Source organism: Molothrus aeneus, chromosome 7 (genome assembly GCF_037042795.1).
Source record: "Molothrus aeneus isolate 106 chromosome 7, BPBGC_Maene_1.0, whole genome shotgun sequence".
NCBI lineage: Eukaryota > Metazoa > Chordata > Aves > Passeriformes > Icteridae > Molothrus > Molothrus aeneus.
The window spans coordinates 18,324,329-18,340,619 of record NC_089652.1 but is presented as its reverse complement, the minus strand read 5'-3'; the positions used below and the strand labels follow the sequence as shown (position 1 = coordinate 18,340,619).

Here is a 16,291-nt window from a genome sequence, read left to right as displayed (position 1 = left end):
CAGAGTACTAAATATATGTAGGTATATTTCAGTCTTAAAATATAAACAATTGCTACATTTATCTCTTGGAAGAAGATGAATAATGGGAAAAATAGTGACTAGAGTCCAATAACATAGTATAGTTGAATTGTCAGCACCTAAAGAGGAAGCCTCCCTTTTTCTGTCACCGCTGTAAAACATTGCAGAAGCAGCTACTGCCCTTGACTCAGGAATGGAACACTGAGCTTGGAAAAGCTTTGAGAGCTGCAATGGCTTTCTGAGTCAGTGAAACTGCCTGCAAGATCCAAGTCACTTTTTATCATAAGGGAGGAGTGAAAAGCTGAAAAATTAGCGGTATGGGAAAGAGAGAGACTTCCTCTGTTACCAGCAGAATAATCCATATACTCAAGTCAATGCTTGAGCTAACCTGTATGAGTTTTTGGTTTCATGACTTTTGCATCTGAATATTAATATATATTAACCTCCACAGTATTTTTTTGAATGAAGAGCCCCCTTAAAGTGTAATCATTGTTATTTTGTTGCTCTCCACTCATGTTGCCATTCATTTTTATTCTTATTTTTATTCAGACTTTATTGCAGTTTTTGTGCATTCCAAAGCCATGAAATTGTTGTTTGTTTTGGGTGCTTGGAGGCAAAGCAGGGATGGAGTCCTCTGCTACAAAGAGCTTTCAGTCAGAGAAAAAATAGAGTGACTGTCAGACAGAAATATGCTGGATTACTTTGCACATCATAAGGCATGAGATTCATGGTTGTTTGTATGTTTCTAATAAATTTTCTTATAGGAGCTTATTGTGTTCAGTCCTTGGTGTGATAATCCTAAAATACACTGGAAGTGGAAGGAAGAAGTTCAGAAATCAATAGAAATATGCAAAACTAAGTGATATGTATTTCTTTGTTAAAATTGTATTTTGTTGGGGATCTAACTCATGCTGCTGACCTCTTTCAGTGTATTAGTGTAATCAAGTACTGACCCATCTGACTAACCTTACAAAAGGGTTGTGGAGGTACTTGGGGTAGCCCAGGGAAGGCAGTTTGGCCGAAGAGACATTTTTCCTTTCAGACTTCTCTTGCCTAGCTGAATGAGTGTTGCTGTTGTGGTTTATATAAATAACCTAAATAATGGAAAAAATAACAGAAATTCCTAGAAAATACTAAAATTGTAAAGTACTCATTACTGTGAATTAGGTGTGGGACCATCTTTCCGCAGAGGCATCACTCTCAGTTCCACTTGTATGAGAACACAGCCTACTACCTTCTCTGCCAGTGCTGGCAAGGGCAGTCTGTGACTATGTATTGTGGAGTCACATTTGATGACTCTTGCTTCTTGACTGTGTTTTCTTTGAGATTCTGTCCCAGCCCCTAAAAAGCACACACATATACTCCATTTATCTCTTGCAGTTGAAAGGCAGGAAGAGTGGGTAATTATACTGAGAAAAAAGATAGTCCCTTTCAAGGTTCACATCTTCAGACAAGTCAAGCGTATACAAGTAACACATTTGGCACTTATATTTGAAACAGCAAAAGGAATTTTTTTGAATCTTGTAATTATTTTCTCAAGTTTGGCAGAAAAATTGGATCAGGGATCTTAAAATCAGATTCTTTCTAGTCACTCATATTGTCTCTCACAGAGCATTTTGACTGCCTGTCCTGCAATGCATGCTGGAAATTGGTATTCCACAAAGTCAATTATAGTTCTGAGCCAGTAAGAAGGAATCAATGTGTCTGATCTGATCATTTAGCAGCATCGTTTTTTCTTGTGTATGGATGACAAAAATTTGAGAGGTTAATAAATAGTGGGAAAAAGCTATTCAATGATTTTGTTCTTTTTCTTGTGTTAGCTAGGCAAGAGCAGAAGCCTGTTGTGCTGGCTGCACACAAATAGCACCACAAGTGTCCAGTTTGTGGGGCTCATTGAGAGCCATTCCAAGTCAGAATTGCAGAGGCAAAAATGTCAGATCTCTACAGCAGAGGTGAAAATGTAATTGGGACTCTTAGCACCTGTGAGGTTAAGGATAAAGTGCTGTTGAGGTATTTATGATTTATGACTTTCATTATTTATTCTCTTTGTGAATTTTTTCCTGAAAGAAGGCTTGGCACAAGACTGTGAACATGTTTGATCTTTGTGTACTTTATCATCAGTGATGCAGCTGTCTTAAAATTAAAGATAGCAGTTAGTGAGGAAATACAAATACATGTAGCTGAGTTGAATAGTAAAGAAATCAAAAGAATATTTAATTTAGGCTCCAAAATAAAATTTAAAAAGACCTCTGCTTATTTCCAATACAGATTGATACACTGCTTTTAATTAGGATTTCTCAGACACACTTGTTTTCATCTCAGTAAACAAAATTATTTATAATCTATTTGTTTAATAACCTTAAATATGAACTGGATGGAGAAAAAGCCAGTACCTTAGCAGGAGAATTATGATTATGTCTTCATAAACCTCCAGTACTGCTCTGTCCATCCTTACTCTTTATAGTAACTTTCTCTAGAACAGCATTTTTACACCGAATCTTCATTTTCATGGTTTGCTTAATGTGGTGCAACAGTTGTTATCCTTTACACAACCCACTAAGAGTCACTTAAGAGTCAATTAAACCAAATAAGATTTTGAAATTGTGTTTAGAAAGGGGATGAGTTGTTGACAGATGGCAGGAACAGAATTTCAGCTAGACAAAACAATACCTTAAGCAATAATATGAAAATCAATGCCAACATTGAAGAGAAATGGGGAAAAGGGGATAAATTACAAAATACATACAATAGGCACTCTTCCTTTTCACAAGGATGGGGCTGGTTCTGTGATATCTCTAAAAGCCAGACATCACAGAATTTACACAGCTTGGGCTACATACTGAGAGAGGTAAAAAGAGGTCATCTCTTTCAGAAACATGCTGTGGTGAATTGGGATGTAAAGAGATATGGTTAGCTGGGGAAAATGTCAGGCAGAGTAATTTCACCTCTCCTTACCCATCTTGGGTTAATTACTGCAGTGTCCTGTGTGCATTTGTGGAGCCAGGTTTTTTTCTCAAGTTGCAATAAAGATTCATTTAGCAACAGAAGCATCTCAGAGTATGTTTAGAAATGTCTGTTCCTCACTAGTTAATCAGGGAAGATGAGATAAATTCAAAATTAAGAAAAAATGTGAATAGGCCTGGTTTATATAGTAGCAAGTTAGGCAGCAGCAAACTGTAGAAAATTAGAGAGAAGACAAATTAGCAAATATGAAATATTTACTATTTTCCAATTAAATAATATTTTGTTGTAATTGACAGGAATTAAAAGTATTACTCATCTGCTGTTTAATCAGAGAATATCTACTGTTCACACAGTTGCACATTAAGTCAATATTGGTATTTTATTTACTGATTATTCCCAATGCACTATGGAATTAATGTGAAAAACAGCATATTGATCTGTCTTGTTCAGATCAATAATTTGATTCCAAATGCCTTTGTATGTTTTTAATCAATGCAATTACTGACACTCTAAAGAGCACTGAATGAACTGATTAACTAATACAGCAGTTATGGTTTCTTTTCATCCTAGTTAAATGTGTGAGACCACAATAAAATGAAAAAAAAGCCCTTCTACACAGCCTGAGAAACTGGGATTAGATAGGGTAGGTAGCATGGTTTAGCACATCAACACCCACCACTTTGACAAGCTTTTTGCAGACATCAAGGGAAATAGAAGTTTTAAGAAAGATAAGAAGGTTGTTTTGTGGATATTTGTCAAGAGCAGAATACATATCTTTTCCACTGACACACAAGTATGTAAATTAAACCAGTGCTTGATGGGTTTTTTTAATGTTTATGACAGAAGACTTAAAACCATTGAAGTAGAGAAGTACCTGGCTGAAAGAAGAATGTTTGTGCTTTTTGTAAAATGTGTTCTAATCAAGCAATCATTTTGGGATTTCTTTCCTCTGTTGATTTTCATATTCTGCAGAAACAATTGTTTACCTTTTTAGGAAAAATATTCCATGTAGATGGAAAACATCAATATAGATCAATAAAAATCTCCTGAGAAGTAGGACACCAGAAGGTGTTGCAGTGGATGTTGTTAGATTATTCCTTCTCAGTTTTATTTTTAGCAAAAAATGATTTCTGAAGAAGATGACAGGAAGAAGAAAGAGGAGTAGATAGGGAAGCTGGACTCTGAGGCTCATGTGCTGCACTCATTCAATGTTTCTTCATTTCATGTACTTTGACACAATGCACTGTCCTGAACTTGGAGAATAAGGAACATGAAGTCACCAGAAGAAACACAAAACAGGTTTAAATTAACTTCTCTTGCCCACTTGCCAGAGGCTTTACCTTGTTGCTGACCTCCCCGGGGAGCTCAGGAGGTAGCCCTTCAATGTCTCTCTTTGATGACTCTTCCTTTCTGTGTTCAAAATAACTTTAAATTTCCCAGCATGAATTTGTAGACACTAGACTTCCAGGATTCCAGTTGCAGCATTCAGCAGTGTTTTCAGTTGCTTATTTTCATCATTTGCTGAAGTTGTGAGTAGACAGTGTTGTCCTCGTTTTACCATGGAGAGGTTGAGACACTCAGAGGTACAATGACTAATGGGGATCACACAATACATAAACTGCTGTCACCCAGGAGGCAGTAGTCCTCTTGCCTCACTTGGGTAGTGTTTTGACTACACTGAAGTCAAGAATTTTGCCACTAATTTTAACAGGTTCACAGTTTCACACATAATTCAAACCTCCAGGTCTTGGTGCCCTTATGTTTGACATGAAATCACTTAACCTAAAATTTCACTACCTCATCCTCAGAAGGCACTTCTGGCATCTGGGTGTAATTGAAACCTAGGAGAGCCCATCCAATCCTGTTTTCTAGACAGAGTACCTTCTGGGAGTCTTGAAGGTATGCGTGCCAAAGTTAAAAAGGTACCTAGAAATGTCTTCATCATCGCTTCAGTTTGTCTTTTGAATAGATGCTGTGTGCCTAGAGCATGCCTGAGAGGCCTTAAAAACCGGTAACCTTGCTGTCTGGTATTTATTGTTCTTTTAAAGTCTTTGTCATTATAACTTGTTTCTAAAGAAGTAAGCAATTTCAGGTAAGCATACTTTTAAAGCCATGGACACTAAGAAACCAGTAGTTTGCATGAGAGACAAAAAAAATTTCTATTCTTTTGTAGGTTAAAGAAAGGCAGGAGCAGAGAGAAACCCTGACAACACTGGCTGGAAACTCGTTATGATAACTATAGTCACACCTCTCTCAGAATATTGGGAATGCTCACAGCAGAGTTAGCATTTTCTGACATTTTATTCAATGCAGGCAGTGTAGTTAGAGCAGCTGTTTCATTGTAGTAGGGAAGTAGAAAAATGATGGGAAAATAAGACATCATTAGCCATGTTCTGGGGGGCTTTGTGCACTGGTCATAGTCTGTTTCAATATTCTTTTTCCCTTTGACATTCACAGTGAAGTGTCATTTTTGGTAATGGCTGAATCATTTTGTGTTAAAAGGAGGGACATTTATAGTTTGTTGAGGTAACACTGTAGAAGTGTTAATAATGTGAATTCAATTTAACTTCCCAAAATTAATTTGCTACACTGAATATTTGAGAATTTAAAGAACACATTTTCCTGTTTATGCTGTTAAAAAAAATGTAGATTACTAAAGATAAGCAATTTTAGAATGTATTTTAAAATACAGCATAGTCTTCACATTGTATTACATTTAAAGAACATAGATTTTAATCCAGTCATCATTACTCTGAATATTTTGATAGTAACTCATTTGCTGACAGTATTCAAAGCATTTTGCAAGGGTAGAAATTATTAATATTCCTCTCTCCAGAAAGAGGAAAATGAAACACACTGTGATTAGGTGATTTTTGTAAGGTCTTGCAGTCAAAAAAGCCAGAATAAAACTGGGCAGTCTTTAACCACTGGCCCAACAATTTCTACTAGGCTATTTTTCTTGGTTTAGATAGTGTGTAGTTAGATTATGGGATTTTAGATTACAGGTGCTATAGCTTTATGAAACTCAGAAGATTTTTTAAATTTGATCGTTTTCTTACCTAATTTTGCAAACATCCTGTGCCTGTGTGTTCATTCATTAGTACCTTGCCATTCTCCCCATTTTGATGTTTTCAGATGTTTGTTAAGAAATTAGAATAGTTGACTTCTGTGAGCATGGGTGGCTTGAAGGTCCTTTGGTAGTACAATTTGAGACTGTCTAGACTGGTTCTTTTAAAGGAGGTGATCTTTTTGGGTAGTTTGTCCTTTGTTCATTGCCAAGTATTTGTTAATTGCAAAGTCCCCTACAGACCTGGGATGAGGTCAGTCATTGTCAGTTTTGGACTTTTCCATTTAGGAGATGTGAGCAGGTACTTTGCTTTTTTTGACTGACAGTGCTACTCTGTGGAGCACAGGCTGGTTCTCCCAGCTGTTGCATGTGTTTGTGGGGAGAGTGAAGAGGAGAATGAATTGTTTACAATTGTTTACATGATAGGAGTGATGATTGCATTTCTATTTCCACTTTTTCTGTTTTCTGATGGGGTGTGGTGAATCTCCCTGTATGGGCCATTGATCTAAGAGTTGGACTTGATGATCCTTGTGGGTCCCTTCCAACTCAGAATATTCAGTGATTGGCTCTGTGATTAAATGTGGCAGTCTGGGTGGGACCCAGAGCTCAGTGCTGGTTCCGTGTCCCAGCCATTGAAAGTCCCCACGGCAGGGAGTGTGTGCCAAAGTTTCTTATGGACCATGCACCCTCGGGGGTTAGAGGTCATCACATAGATTGTTTTCTGATACCAAGCATTGGTCAGTATATCAGCATATTCTACACAGGGCTACTCCAGAGATCCAGTATGGGTTAGTATAGTCACAGAGCACAGAATATTCTGTGTTGGAAGGACCCACCAGGATATAAAGTCCAACTCCTAAGTGAATGGCCCATGTGGAGATGGGCCTGCAACCTTGATGTTATTAGCACCATGCTCTCACCAACTGGGCTATTCTCAGGGGAACTCCTACGATATTGATTACATTTTCCTTCAAATTTTGGCAAAAATGTCTTCCAAAGGACCTTTTTATTGTGAGATCTTTGGTCAGCTGTTTCTCTCATGTTCAGCAATCTGCATTCAATAAGGGTATTGTTTTCCCTGTAGTATCCTAGCAGAGGTTGGTGCAGTCTGCATAGACACTCTTCACTGCAGCTGGAAATAGGACCAATGGAGTTAACTTCAAGATACTCTATCCAAGACTGCTTTCCAGCTGAAAATGCACTCCAAAACCTGTGATACTGTATGTTCAGCTTTATCCCTGTTATATGGTTATTCTGTAGTGGTGGAAATAATGTCCTGTATTGGAAAAAGAGTCATCTCTACACCATCTTTGGAACTCTTATCTCTACCTTTGGTCTGAAGCAGCACAAATAGATGACATTACAAAAGCTTGAGAAAGAATGGTGAGGTGGGAGGTGTTGTGTGGGAGGGCAGTGGGGACTCTGGCTAGTTGTCAGCTATATCCTACTGGTTTGCTCTGATTTTGCCAATATTGTGGGAATGGGGATTTTTTTGTATATTTTATTTTTCCCATGTGAAGCAGATAGGGGCACTAGAAGTTTTTTGGGAAATATATACAAAGGAATTCAAAAATGTCAGTTGAGAGAAGGCATCAGGAGTCATTTGGAACCAGTAAGAGCTAAAGTTGCCCTGCTCCCTGAGATACACTTGGGAGAATCAGATGCTGTGGGCTTGGCTCAAAATTCATTGAATCAGTTAGGGACTTCCTAGAGATTTCAGTGGGATTTGGATTAGACCATGAATCACCAATAGTGGTAAATACTGAGGATGTAAAACAAACAGACCTCTCTTAGTGAGGTGGCTGTTGCTGCTGACACCTTTCAACGTGTGTGTGGCTTTTGTCCTTTGTTTGTTCTGGATCCCCTTGGCAGCCAGCAGGAAAAATAGATGTTGCTTGCAATTCTTTTCAGTTCCCCAGCTGAAAATAAAGGGATCAACAGTAGTGCACAGGTTTATCTGATCACCCTGGTAACATGCTGTGGTTAACTCCAATCAATACTGAAACTTGTTTTCTGTTCAGAGATGAGCTACACTGAGGTCATGTGAAAAAAACCTGATTCATTGGCTTTTACTTTTTTCACCTTAGTTCTTTGCAATACGCATATCCTATGTTTGCATTTGAGAATAGTAAATTAATTTCCCTTCATCACTTGATTTTACTGATCCAAATTGCTGTAGATCTAAAGCGTTCATTCATATGTAAAGGCTCAGAAACATCCCTTTACAGCTATTTAACAAGGGGAATAGAAATATCTATTTTTGTAAGAGATGTTCTTGGATTTTATGAAGCAGAATCAAAAAAGTTGACAAATACAGATCTCATAGTAGGTCACTATTATTGTTGTTCATTTTATTATTTATTTGTCTGCATATTGCTCAGTGATGTAAGAAACACTAAAATAAAGACAGGCCTTGCCCTGTAGTTTGAAATCTAAGGCCTATTTCTCCACAGATTAAATGTGTGCATAAAATTATACACATGAATAGTCCTATTTAAATCTGTGATATTGCTCTCATGCATAAATATTTGAATCTCGAAAGGAATGGAGGCTAAAATTATTGCTTTCTCTGCTTCACCCCAATTTAAATAGGGAATTTTGTGATTGGCTTTGTGAAGGGTTTGTTTGAATGGCTCAAATGTGAATCCATAAATGTACAGATAAGGAGTTTTTCAATGTTAATGCTAAAAGCCTTTTTACCAGTTTCTCATAATAATTTTCTGCTTTCCCCTACCAACACCAGCAGCTTTCCCTTCTCCACCCTCTAGACCCATATGACCTCCTGCCCTACAGGGAAGATCAGCAGGTCATAGCAAACTGTGTGTGGTGTTGCTGTGTTGCTTTATCTCACACTGAAGGAAGGCTAAGAGCAGTTACACTGGTCACTCCTGTGGCCAGGAGGTGAATAATAGTTTGTAAACTATTGTAATTGGCTTGCTTATCTGAGCTCTTTGCCTGATAACTTTTCCCTTATTCAGAAGTCCTGAAAAATGGGATCATCAAGGACCTCTGTTCCACATGTATGTACTTTAGTCTCATTAATTCTTCAAAGGTACCAGGACGTGTTAAGAAGTCAATTAAACACTCTCCTCACACTCTGCTGTTTTAAAGGGAGAGCTCTTTTTTTTTTTCTAAAGTGCTTTCTAAGCAATCCTTAATGAAAGATCCAGGATTGTAAAGATTCACAAAACAATCTTGGTCTTTAGCCAATCTGTGTCTGTCCCTTACAGAATGCATTTTTTTTCTGATGGGAGGTTGTTGCTGGAACCCTGTTATCTCCTATTAACTAACTGATGTTACATTTCTCTGCCTTTGAAATATGTCTTGCCTTTCTGTAGCAAACTCAGTCCAAGACCCTGTGTTTCCATTTATTGCAGTTCAGCTAATCACTAGTGCAGCTAGAGCTCACTGCAGCAGTTCTGAAAGGCTGTAGCTTTGGGGGCTCTTTGCTGGGCATGTCTTTTGGATGTCATTGTCCCTCGGGAGCAATGATTGTCCGGGCTCACTGCCCCGGGAGCTCTATCACTGATCACCTCTGTCCTCAAAAATTGCACAGTACCATGTAGTGAGGCTAAAAACTACTTCAGGAAAGCATTGAGTCCATCCCCAAGCCACATGCACACTATAGCAGTGTCACTCCTGACAGATTTCTTGTGTATCCTCCCAAAGAGGTCTGGAGGAACCAGACCTCTCTGGCAATTGACTGTCCACACTGCGAGGAAAGCTTCAGCGATGCCTAAACTGAATCTTTCTTAGAGCAATTTAAATTATTCCCTGATCTCTGCATGATGGACTAGGCCACTTCTTTCTCCTTTTCAAAGGCCTTTTAAATCAGAAGACTTTTTTGATCACACCTCTGCTAAGATTTACCTTTTCCTTAGCTTAACAGCTTTGATTATTTATGTTGTGCTTTCTGATTATTCTTGTTGCTTTCCTCTAAATTCTGTCCAGCTGGTCTAGATGCTTTTGGAGTAAAATGGGCAAATGAGACACAGTGCTTTTCTTACCTAGGCTGAGTAAAGCAGAACGTCATTATGTATCTAATATATTACGACATTCCACCATAGTATTTGCTGCTTTTACACAAAGTATGGCATTAGTTATTCAGTTGTGTTTAATATTTAAATATTTAAAACATTATAAACCTTTTTTCCTTTTAAGTGGTACTGCACTAAGACACTTGTTCCCTATCCTGTCTTTATTTAGCTGATTCCACCTGCTTCAGAAATGTAGTCATCACTCTGTATTGCATAAAAGCATCATTTTTAGACCAATTTTTCAACAGTTTCATATTGTAAACCTCTTCGGCAATGTATGTGCAATGCCTCCCATCCTGAAGTTTCCTGCAGAATCAATAAAGGTGTATTCTGCTTCATCCCATGTTAATATTTAATGTTATCAGATGTGATATATTCTTGAATGCTGCTTTGAACAGACCTCTGGTATGACTGCCAGTTTGACTTTGCTTCACTGGTAATTGATTTCCAAATGCACTTTTCCAACTGACTTTGCACCTGTTTTGTAAGAATTTATTCTGACTGTTGCAGAAGAGAATATTTGATGAGAAAGTGCTAAGCCTTACTAAAGGGTTGAAAATCTGCTGTTTCTTGTCTAATCTATCAATGTTGCTCCTCGATCATGAAAAGAAATTAGATCAGTGTGGCATGATCTGTTCTTGGTTAATATATGTCACATGTGACTCATCTCCCTGTTCTTTTCCAGGTGCTTACAAATTGACTTTTTCTAGGAAGACTTAGGGCTGTCATCTGTATTTTTTCAGCTTCTCCTTTTCCATATTTCTGTCTTCAGCTGCCTTCCTTAGACCCCAAGAGTGGCTGCTGATGGTTCCGAGATGGTTGCAATCCTCTTTAAGTTTCTTCGTGCTCTTCAAGTTTCCTACATGTAATTCTACAAAGCCAATCTGAAAACAACTAATTTATGGTTTTGGGTTTTTTTTCAAGGTTGAGATTTTACTCCTGTCACTCTACTACTCAGGATATTAACCATCTCTCTGCCATTGATCTTTCTAATGAACGTTGATTAAAAATAAATCAAAAGTTTCTGGCCTTCCTGAACCACCTGTTAATAGATTTCCCTCTTTTAAACAGTAGCTCAACACTATTTGTTTTCTTTGCTTTACTACTAATGTACTTGTGGAATATTTTTGTACCTCTTGACATTTCTTGGCAGGTCTGTTTCATTTTATACCTTTGCTTTTCTAATTCTGTCTTTTGTTATTCAATTTGTACTTGCTTTAGACCCCCTACTTTCTCCTTTCTGTGTATTTCTTTCTTGTGTGTCAGTGAAGAGCTCTTTCTTTAGCTAAGTCTTTACTTCACCTTCTAGTTAAGTTCCAGTATGTATTGTATGTATGATTAATATGGTTTCTTTAGGTAACTGCCAGCTCCCATTAATCCCTTTTACTTCACACTTGCTCCCCCATGACCCACTCCAGGAATATAGGTATCAGTATTCTGTTTTTATGGAAACTTTTCTTCCTAGTCCATTGTGTCTGCTTTGATGCTCTTTCTTCCTTCTGTAAAGTTCTGACACTGGATCATTTCATGATCACCTTCACCCAAGTTATGTTCAATCTTTGCAGCTGATCCTTCTGTATTGGTCAGGATGTAGGTGAACAAGCCTTCCTGCTGCTTTCTGGAGATTCTTGTGCTGTGTCTTAGCTTTCACCTTTTTGGGTTGAATCAGATTTCTTCCAAATGCTGTCTTATATTCTGTTTTGATTAAGTTAGGAGATTTATTAAAAAATCTTCATCCGTGGTAAATTTTTCACCTGTTAGTTTATGCATTTTTGCTAAAACTTAATTGAAACTCCAAAGAACAAAAATGTGCATTTGTTTTTGCTAGTCTGTTGCTCTAAAAATCTCCTATATTTTTTGTCTTACATATTTTATCTCTCCTCTAAGTATATTCCTAACTAGAATTAAAATCTGGAAGCTAGATTGAGGATATTGTACCTGTTTGAGATTGTTATTCTATGGTTTTGTTTTCATTAGAGGCATCTTTGAAAAGATTTTTGCTATTCTTTGCCTATGTTAACTGCAAATATAGACTATCTAGAGCAGATTCCATACAGTTCTAGAAACCAAGAAATATTGAGGGATGTGCTACTGCTCTTCTGGCTGGACAGCAATGTTTGGAACTTAAATGAGTTTATGAAAAATTGTTGACTTATTAAATGAGAAAAATCAGGAATCCCATTTTAATTTTATTGATATGCCTTTTCAGAGATTTCTTTTAAGTTATGAATAGAAACAAGAACTTTGTATTGGTTTCCATATACGGGCCTCTATGTTAAGATTACTGATTTCTGTCATATGCTTCCCTCATTTTCCCCTTCCCACCATAGTTTCCTGCTGCATTTTCGGCTCTTAGCCCTGTTTGATAACTACTGTGTCACATCATTAAAATCCCATGGCAGCTAATGGACAGATGCCCAGTGTAAGGAAACCAGTTCCTCATCCCAGAAGTACCTGGTGTGTGTTTCAGTGACTTCTGGCCCGGCTGCCTTGGCTTTGCCGCAGGGCTGCGAGGGCACTGTGGCTGCCATGGGCCAAGGTGCAGAGTCTTGCCCTCGAGGGAGAGCTCTGCTCAGCCTGATCTGCTGTCAGCCAGCCCTGAGCACCGGCCAAAGCCAGCCCTTGTGTCGTGTCCTGACATTGCACACTCAAAGTGAATTTGGTCCATGCTGTAACTACCAGGCCCTACAAGCCAAAGGTCTGCCCATCATCCTCATGGGGCTGCTGAAGTTCGCTCTTGCTCTCCTTTGTCTCCATTTCTACTGTCCTTTAACCTTCCGCGTTCCTTTTCCCTCTGTGTTGTGCCATGTGCTCCCTGTCTCCCTCTTTCACCTGTTTGTTATGTGCCTGTTTTCCCATTTCTCTCATCCCCTTCTCCCCTGTAGAGCCCCGATGGTCTTTCCTTTCACTCCTCCCTTTGTAGAACCAAGCCACTTGCTTTGTTCTTTCCTTTTTTCTTCGCCAGCCCCAGTCCTTGCCTGGGTCCCTGCGAGTGGCCTGCCTGCCTCTGCATTTCAGAGAGCGGCTATAAAAGGGTTGCCAGCTCAGCCTGGTGATAATTTAGAAAACACAGAGGAAGAAGATCTCTATCTCCATTCCTGTTTCTTGTGCTGTGCTGTAAGGGAGAAAAGAGCTGAATAGAAAAAGGTGCTGAAGGAGGAGAGAATTTCTGTGGTGGGGGGCCGACTGGCAGAGCAGATGCGTGTTGTACGGGGCAAAGAGGTAACTGTGCCTGTGTGTGCTCAGATCTGGTGTGACGTTCGGCCATTGCCCATTTCATTAGTACTTTACAAAGTTTAGCACAGATTTGTTATTCATCTTCACATGTCATGTCACTGTTTTAATTTGCTGAGCCTCAACAACCAAGTTTGCCTTTAGGAGGATGTGTTCAGAAGCTTTTTATATATTCCTATGTCCTGGGCAGAACTTGGACTTCCACTTCCACATTATTCTTTGTTATTACAGCTTTTTTGTTAATTTTTTTTACTTTAGTCTTTATTTTTCTGGTCAACCTTAAAAAATTTATTTAATTTCATTTTATTTTTCAGACACCTCTTATTGATCCTCACATCCCACATCATCCTACTAAAACCATTACACAGGTAATAGAACACAGGTGTGCTGTAGAGCCAGGCCATTAGACAAATAGAAATAACTATCTATAACAGTGTAATATGAATCAGCTGAAGTGATGCTTTCTGTTCGATGTGAGAAGTATATGAAATTTAAAATCCCAAATATATACTACATTGCTCTGAAAAGTAAGCTTCTGTGAAAGAGGATTTTTAATTCAGGAAGGAGCATTTATGGTTTGTTTTGCAGAAAGCAGTACAGAGATTCCAGAAAGTTTAAAATCTGTGTTTCTTGGTCTTTCTTTTTCTCCATGATCACCAAGGTTCCCTCAGAAAAGATCCTTAGAGCTGGAAAGATTTTGCGAAATACAATTCTGTCCCGAGCTCCTCACATGATAAGAGACCGCAAGTACCATCTGAAGACTTACAGGTGTGTGAGCTGATTGTATGGAGGTCTCTGAATTTTTATGCCTGCCATTCTCTGATTTGTCATGTATGCCTTACCATACTTGCAGGTGTCAAAAGGTCTGAAATTATTCTGTGATGCTATTTGAGTTGGATGTTATGCAGTCTTTAATGGGCCTGGTAAATCCTTTCTGAAGTAATTTGACTGGAAATTGAGTCTGTGATTGTGAACAGAATGTTCACATACAAACACTCTTCCAAAGCATAGCTAATAGTGTAGTTAGCTGGAATATTATGTGTAGTACCAAGTTAAAATGAAGATTCTGTTCTCTTTGTATATCAGTAAGAGATAATAGAAAACTTTATTAATATATGATGTTCCTGTACTGATTGCTACAGCAGTCTTGCTCACTGTAGTGTTCTGAAAATTCACCTGGTGAGAAATATTCCTGATGCAGATTTGCTGTTCTATTTAATTTTTTTCCAGTGTATTGTCAGACTCTCTTGTCTTCCTGCTGGTGGCAGCACAGTCTTGCTGAAGTGGGATAACAATGGCACTTGTAGAAAGAAATCTGCCTGCAAGGTGTCAGGATCTACCTACTGTTGGCTTAAGAAACAGTCAGTTTGTTTAGTGTCTAATGTTTAAATCAAATACCTAGTTCATTATTCAGAGTGTTTTTAAGTAAAAATTATTTTTAAATCTCTGAGTGTGTCTTTTTCTAAATAGTAAATCAATATGTTTCTGATCTTCATTTGAAATAAATGCATTGATTTTCCATATTTCAGCCCAAAATATATTTAAAATACAAAGGTATTTGGCACACGTGAGTTGATTCAAGAATATGTCACAATATGACATTGCTGATTGGTCTAGAATAACAGAAGAGCATATATGATAAAGGAAGAGCAGTGCTGGTCAAACAACTGCACCGTTTTCTCTTACACAGAACTGGGAAAACTCTTACTGTTCTGCTGAGTTAGGGAGTGTAAGGATAAGGAATTTTACTGAGTGACCATGTGGCTTTTTGCTTTTTTAATCCTTTTTGGCTGTTCTCCAGAACTTGAGACCTGCTCTCTGCCTCTGGGTCAGTCAGGAGGTGCAAGGTTACCAAGACCTGGCATGAGAGAGCCTCAGAACACTGTACCAAAACCAGTGTCTCCAAATACAGTGTGACAGAAGTTTGATTACAAATGCAGGAACACCCTCATAGCACTCACTCTTCCTGTGGAGGCTGCATAGGCATAACTTTTACAGTATTAAATTTCTATTTTCATGCAAGATTCTGAAAAGCATGAGGCTTTTGGTATCCCATGGTATACAGAGGTTTATTTTGAAAACTGGGTTGGAGGTTATTGCACTGGTGCTATAGGTTTTGTACCAGGTGTCACAGGCTTGAATAGATCTTCTGAACTCTGCATTTCCCAAAACACTTTTTTGCTAAGGTGATCTTCTTAAAACTGGACACCTTCACTGGTATTTCCAGCATGTGTATGTAGATGGTGACATGGGGTTTTCTGCAGGGAGATTTAACTAAGTCTGTACAGAGTTTAGGATATCACTGTTGTTGGCAGTCACTGTGTGCAGTCTCTCTCTTGGCAGGCTTCCTTTTCATTCCTGTCTGTTTATCTGTCCTTCAGGCAATGCTGTGTGGGGACAGAGCTAGTTGACTGGATGATGCAACAAAGTCCTTGTGTCCATTTACGAACCCAGGCTGTTGGCATGTGGCAAGTACTGCTGGAAGAAGGTGTTCTTAACCATGGTAAGATAAAGAAAATCAGTATCTTGACTAAAATATGGGCAGTGTGTGACATCAACACCTCTGTATTCTTTTTCATGAAAAAGAAAGGGATCGTGAGCCTAAAATAAATGCCACAGAGCAGCCTGTTCATTCATAGGTACGAGAGCAACACACAGGCAGTATTATTTGAATCTTGCTGCCAATATACTTTTTAAACTTATGACCATATTGCATCATAAATGAACAATTGATAATGATAGTCTCATTATACTTAGGAATATACTGGCTTGTGCTTATATTGTTAGAACTGGGTAGCACTCAGGGCAAAACCAAGGGATGCATTACCATGCATTAAACTAACCTCCATCAAAGATCTGTGGTATTTTGAAGTGAATGTGAGTGTTTGTGTTTGCTCAGATTCATAATTTTTGAATGATTTCCATTGATTTTGGACGGGTTCCCAAATTCAGCACACCAGATATTCCAGTG

The 16,291-nt window shown here is 38.4% G+C and overlaps 1 protein-coding gene across 2 annotated transcripts in view; it reads left to right on the top strand.

Annotated features, from left to right (window-relative positions):
* Nucleotides 1–16,291, top strand: part of RAPGEF4 (Rap guanine nucleotide exchange factor 4) — a 142,973-nt gene that overhangs the window by 73,455 nt on the left and 53,227 nt on the right. Inside the window, exons 7-9 of one of the 2 annotated variants that reach the window (XM_066553145.1) lie at nucleotides 13,635–13,688; nucleotides 13,982–14,088; nucleotides 15,702–15,823. In XM_066553145.1, coding sequence (XP_066409242.1) covers nucleotides 13,635–13,688; nucleotides 13,982–14,088; nucleotides 15,702–15,823 — 283 coding nt within the window. The remainder of the gene's footprint in view (nucleotides 1–13,634; nucleotides 13,689–13,981; nucleotides 14,089–15,701; nucleotides 15,824–16,291) is intronic. The other variant, XM_066553146.1, reaches the window with a different exon arrangement.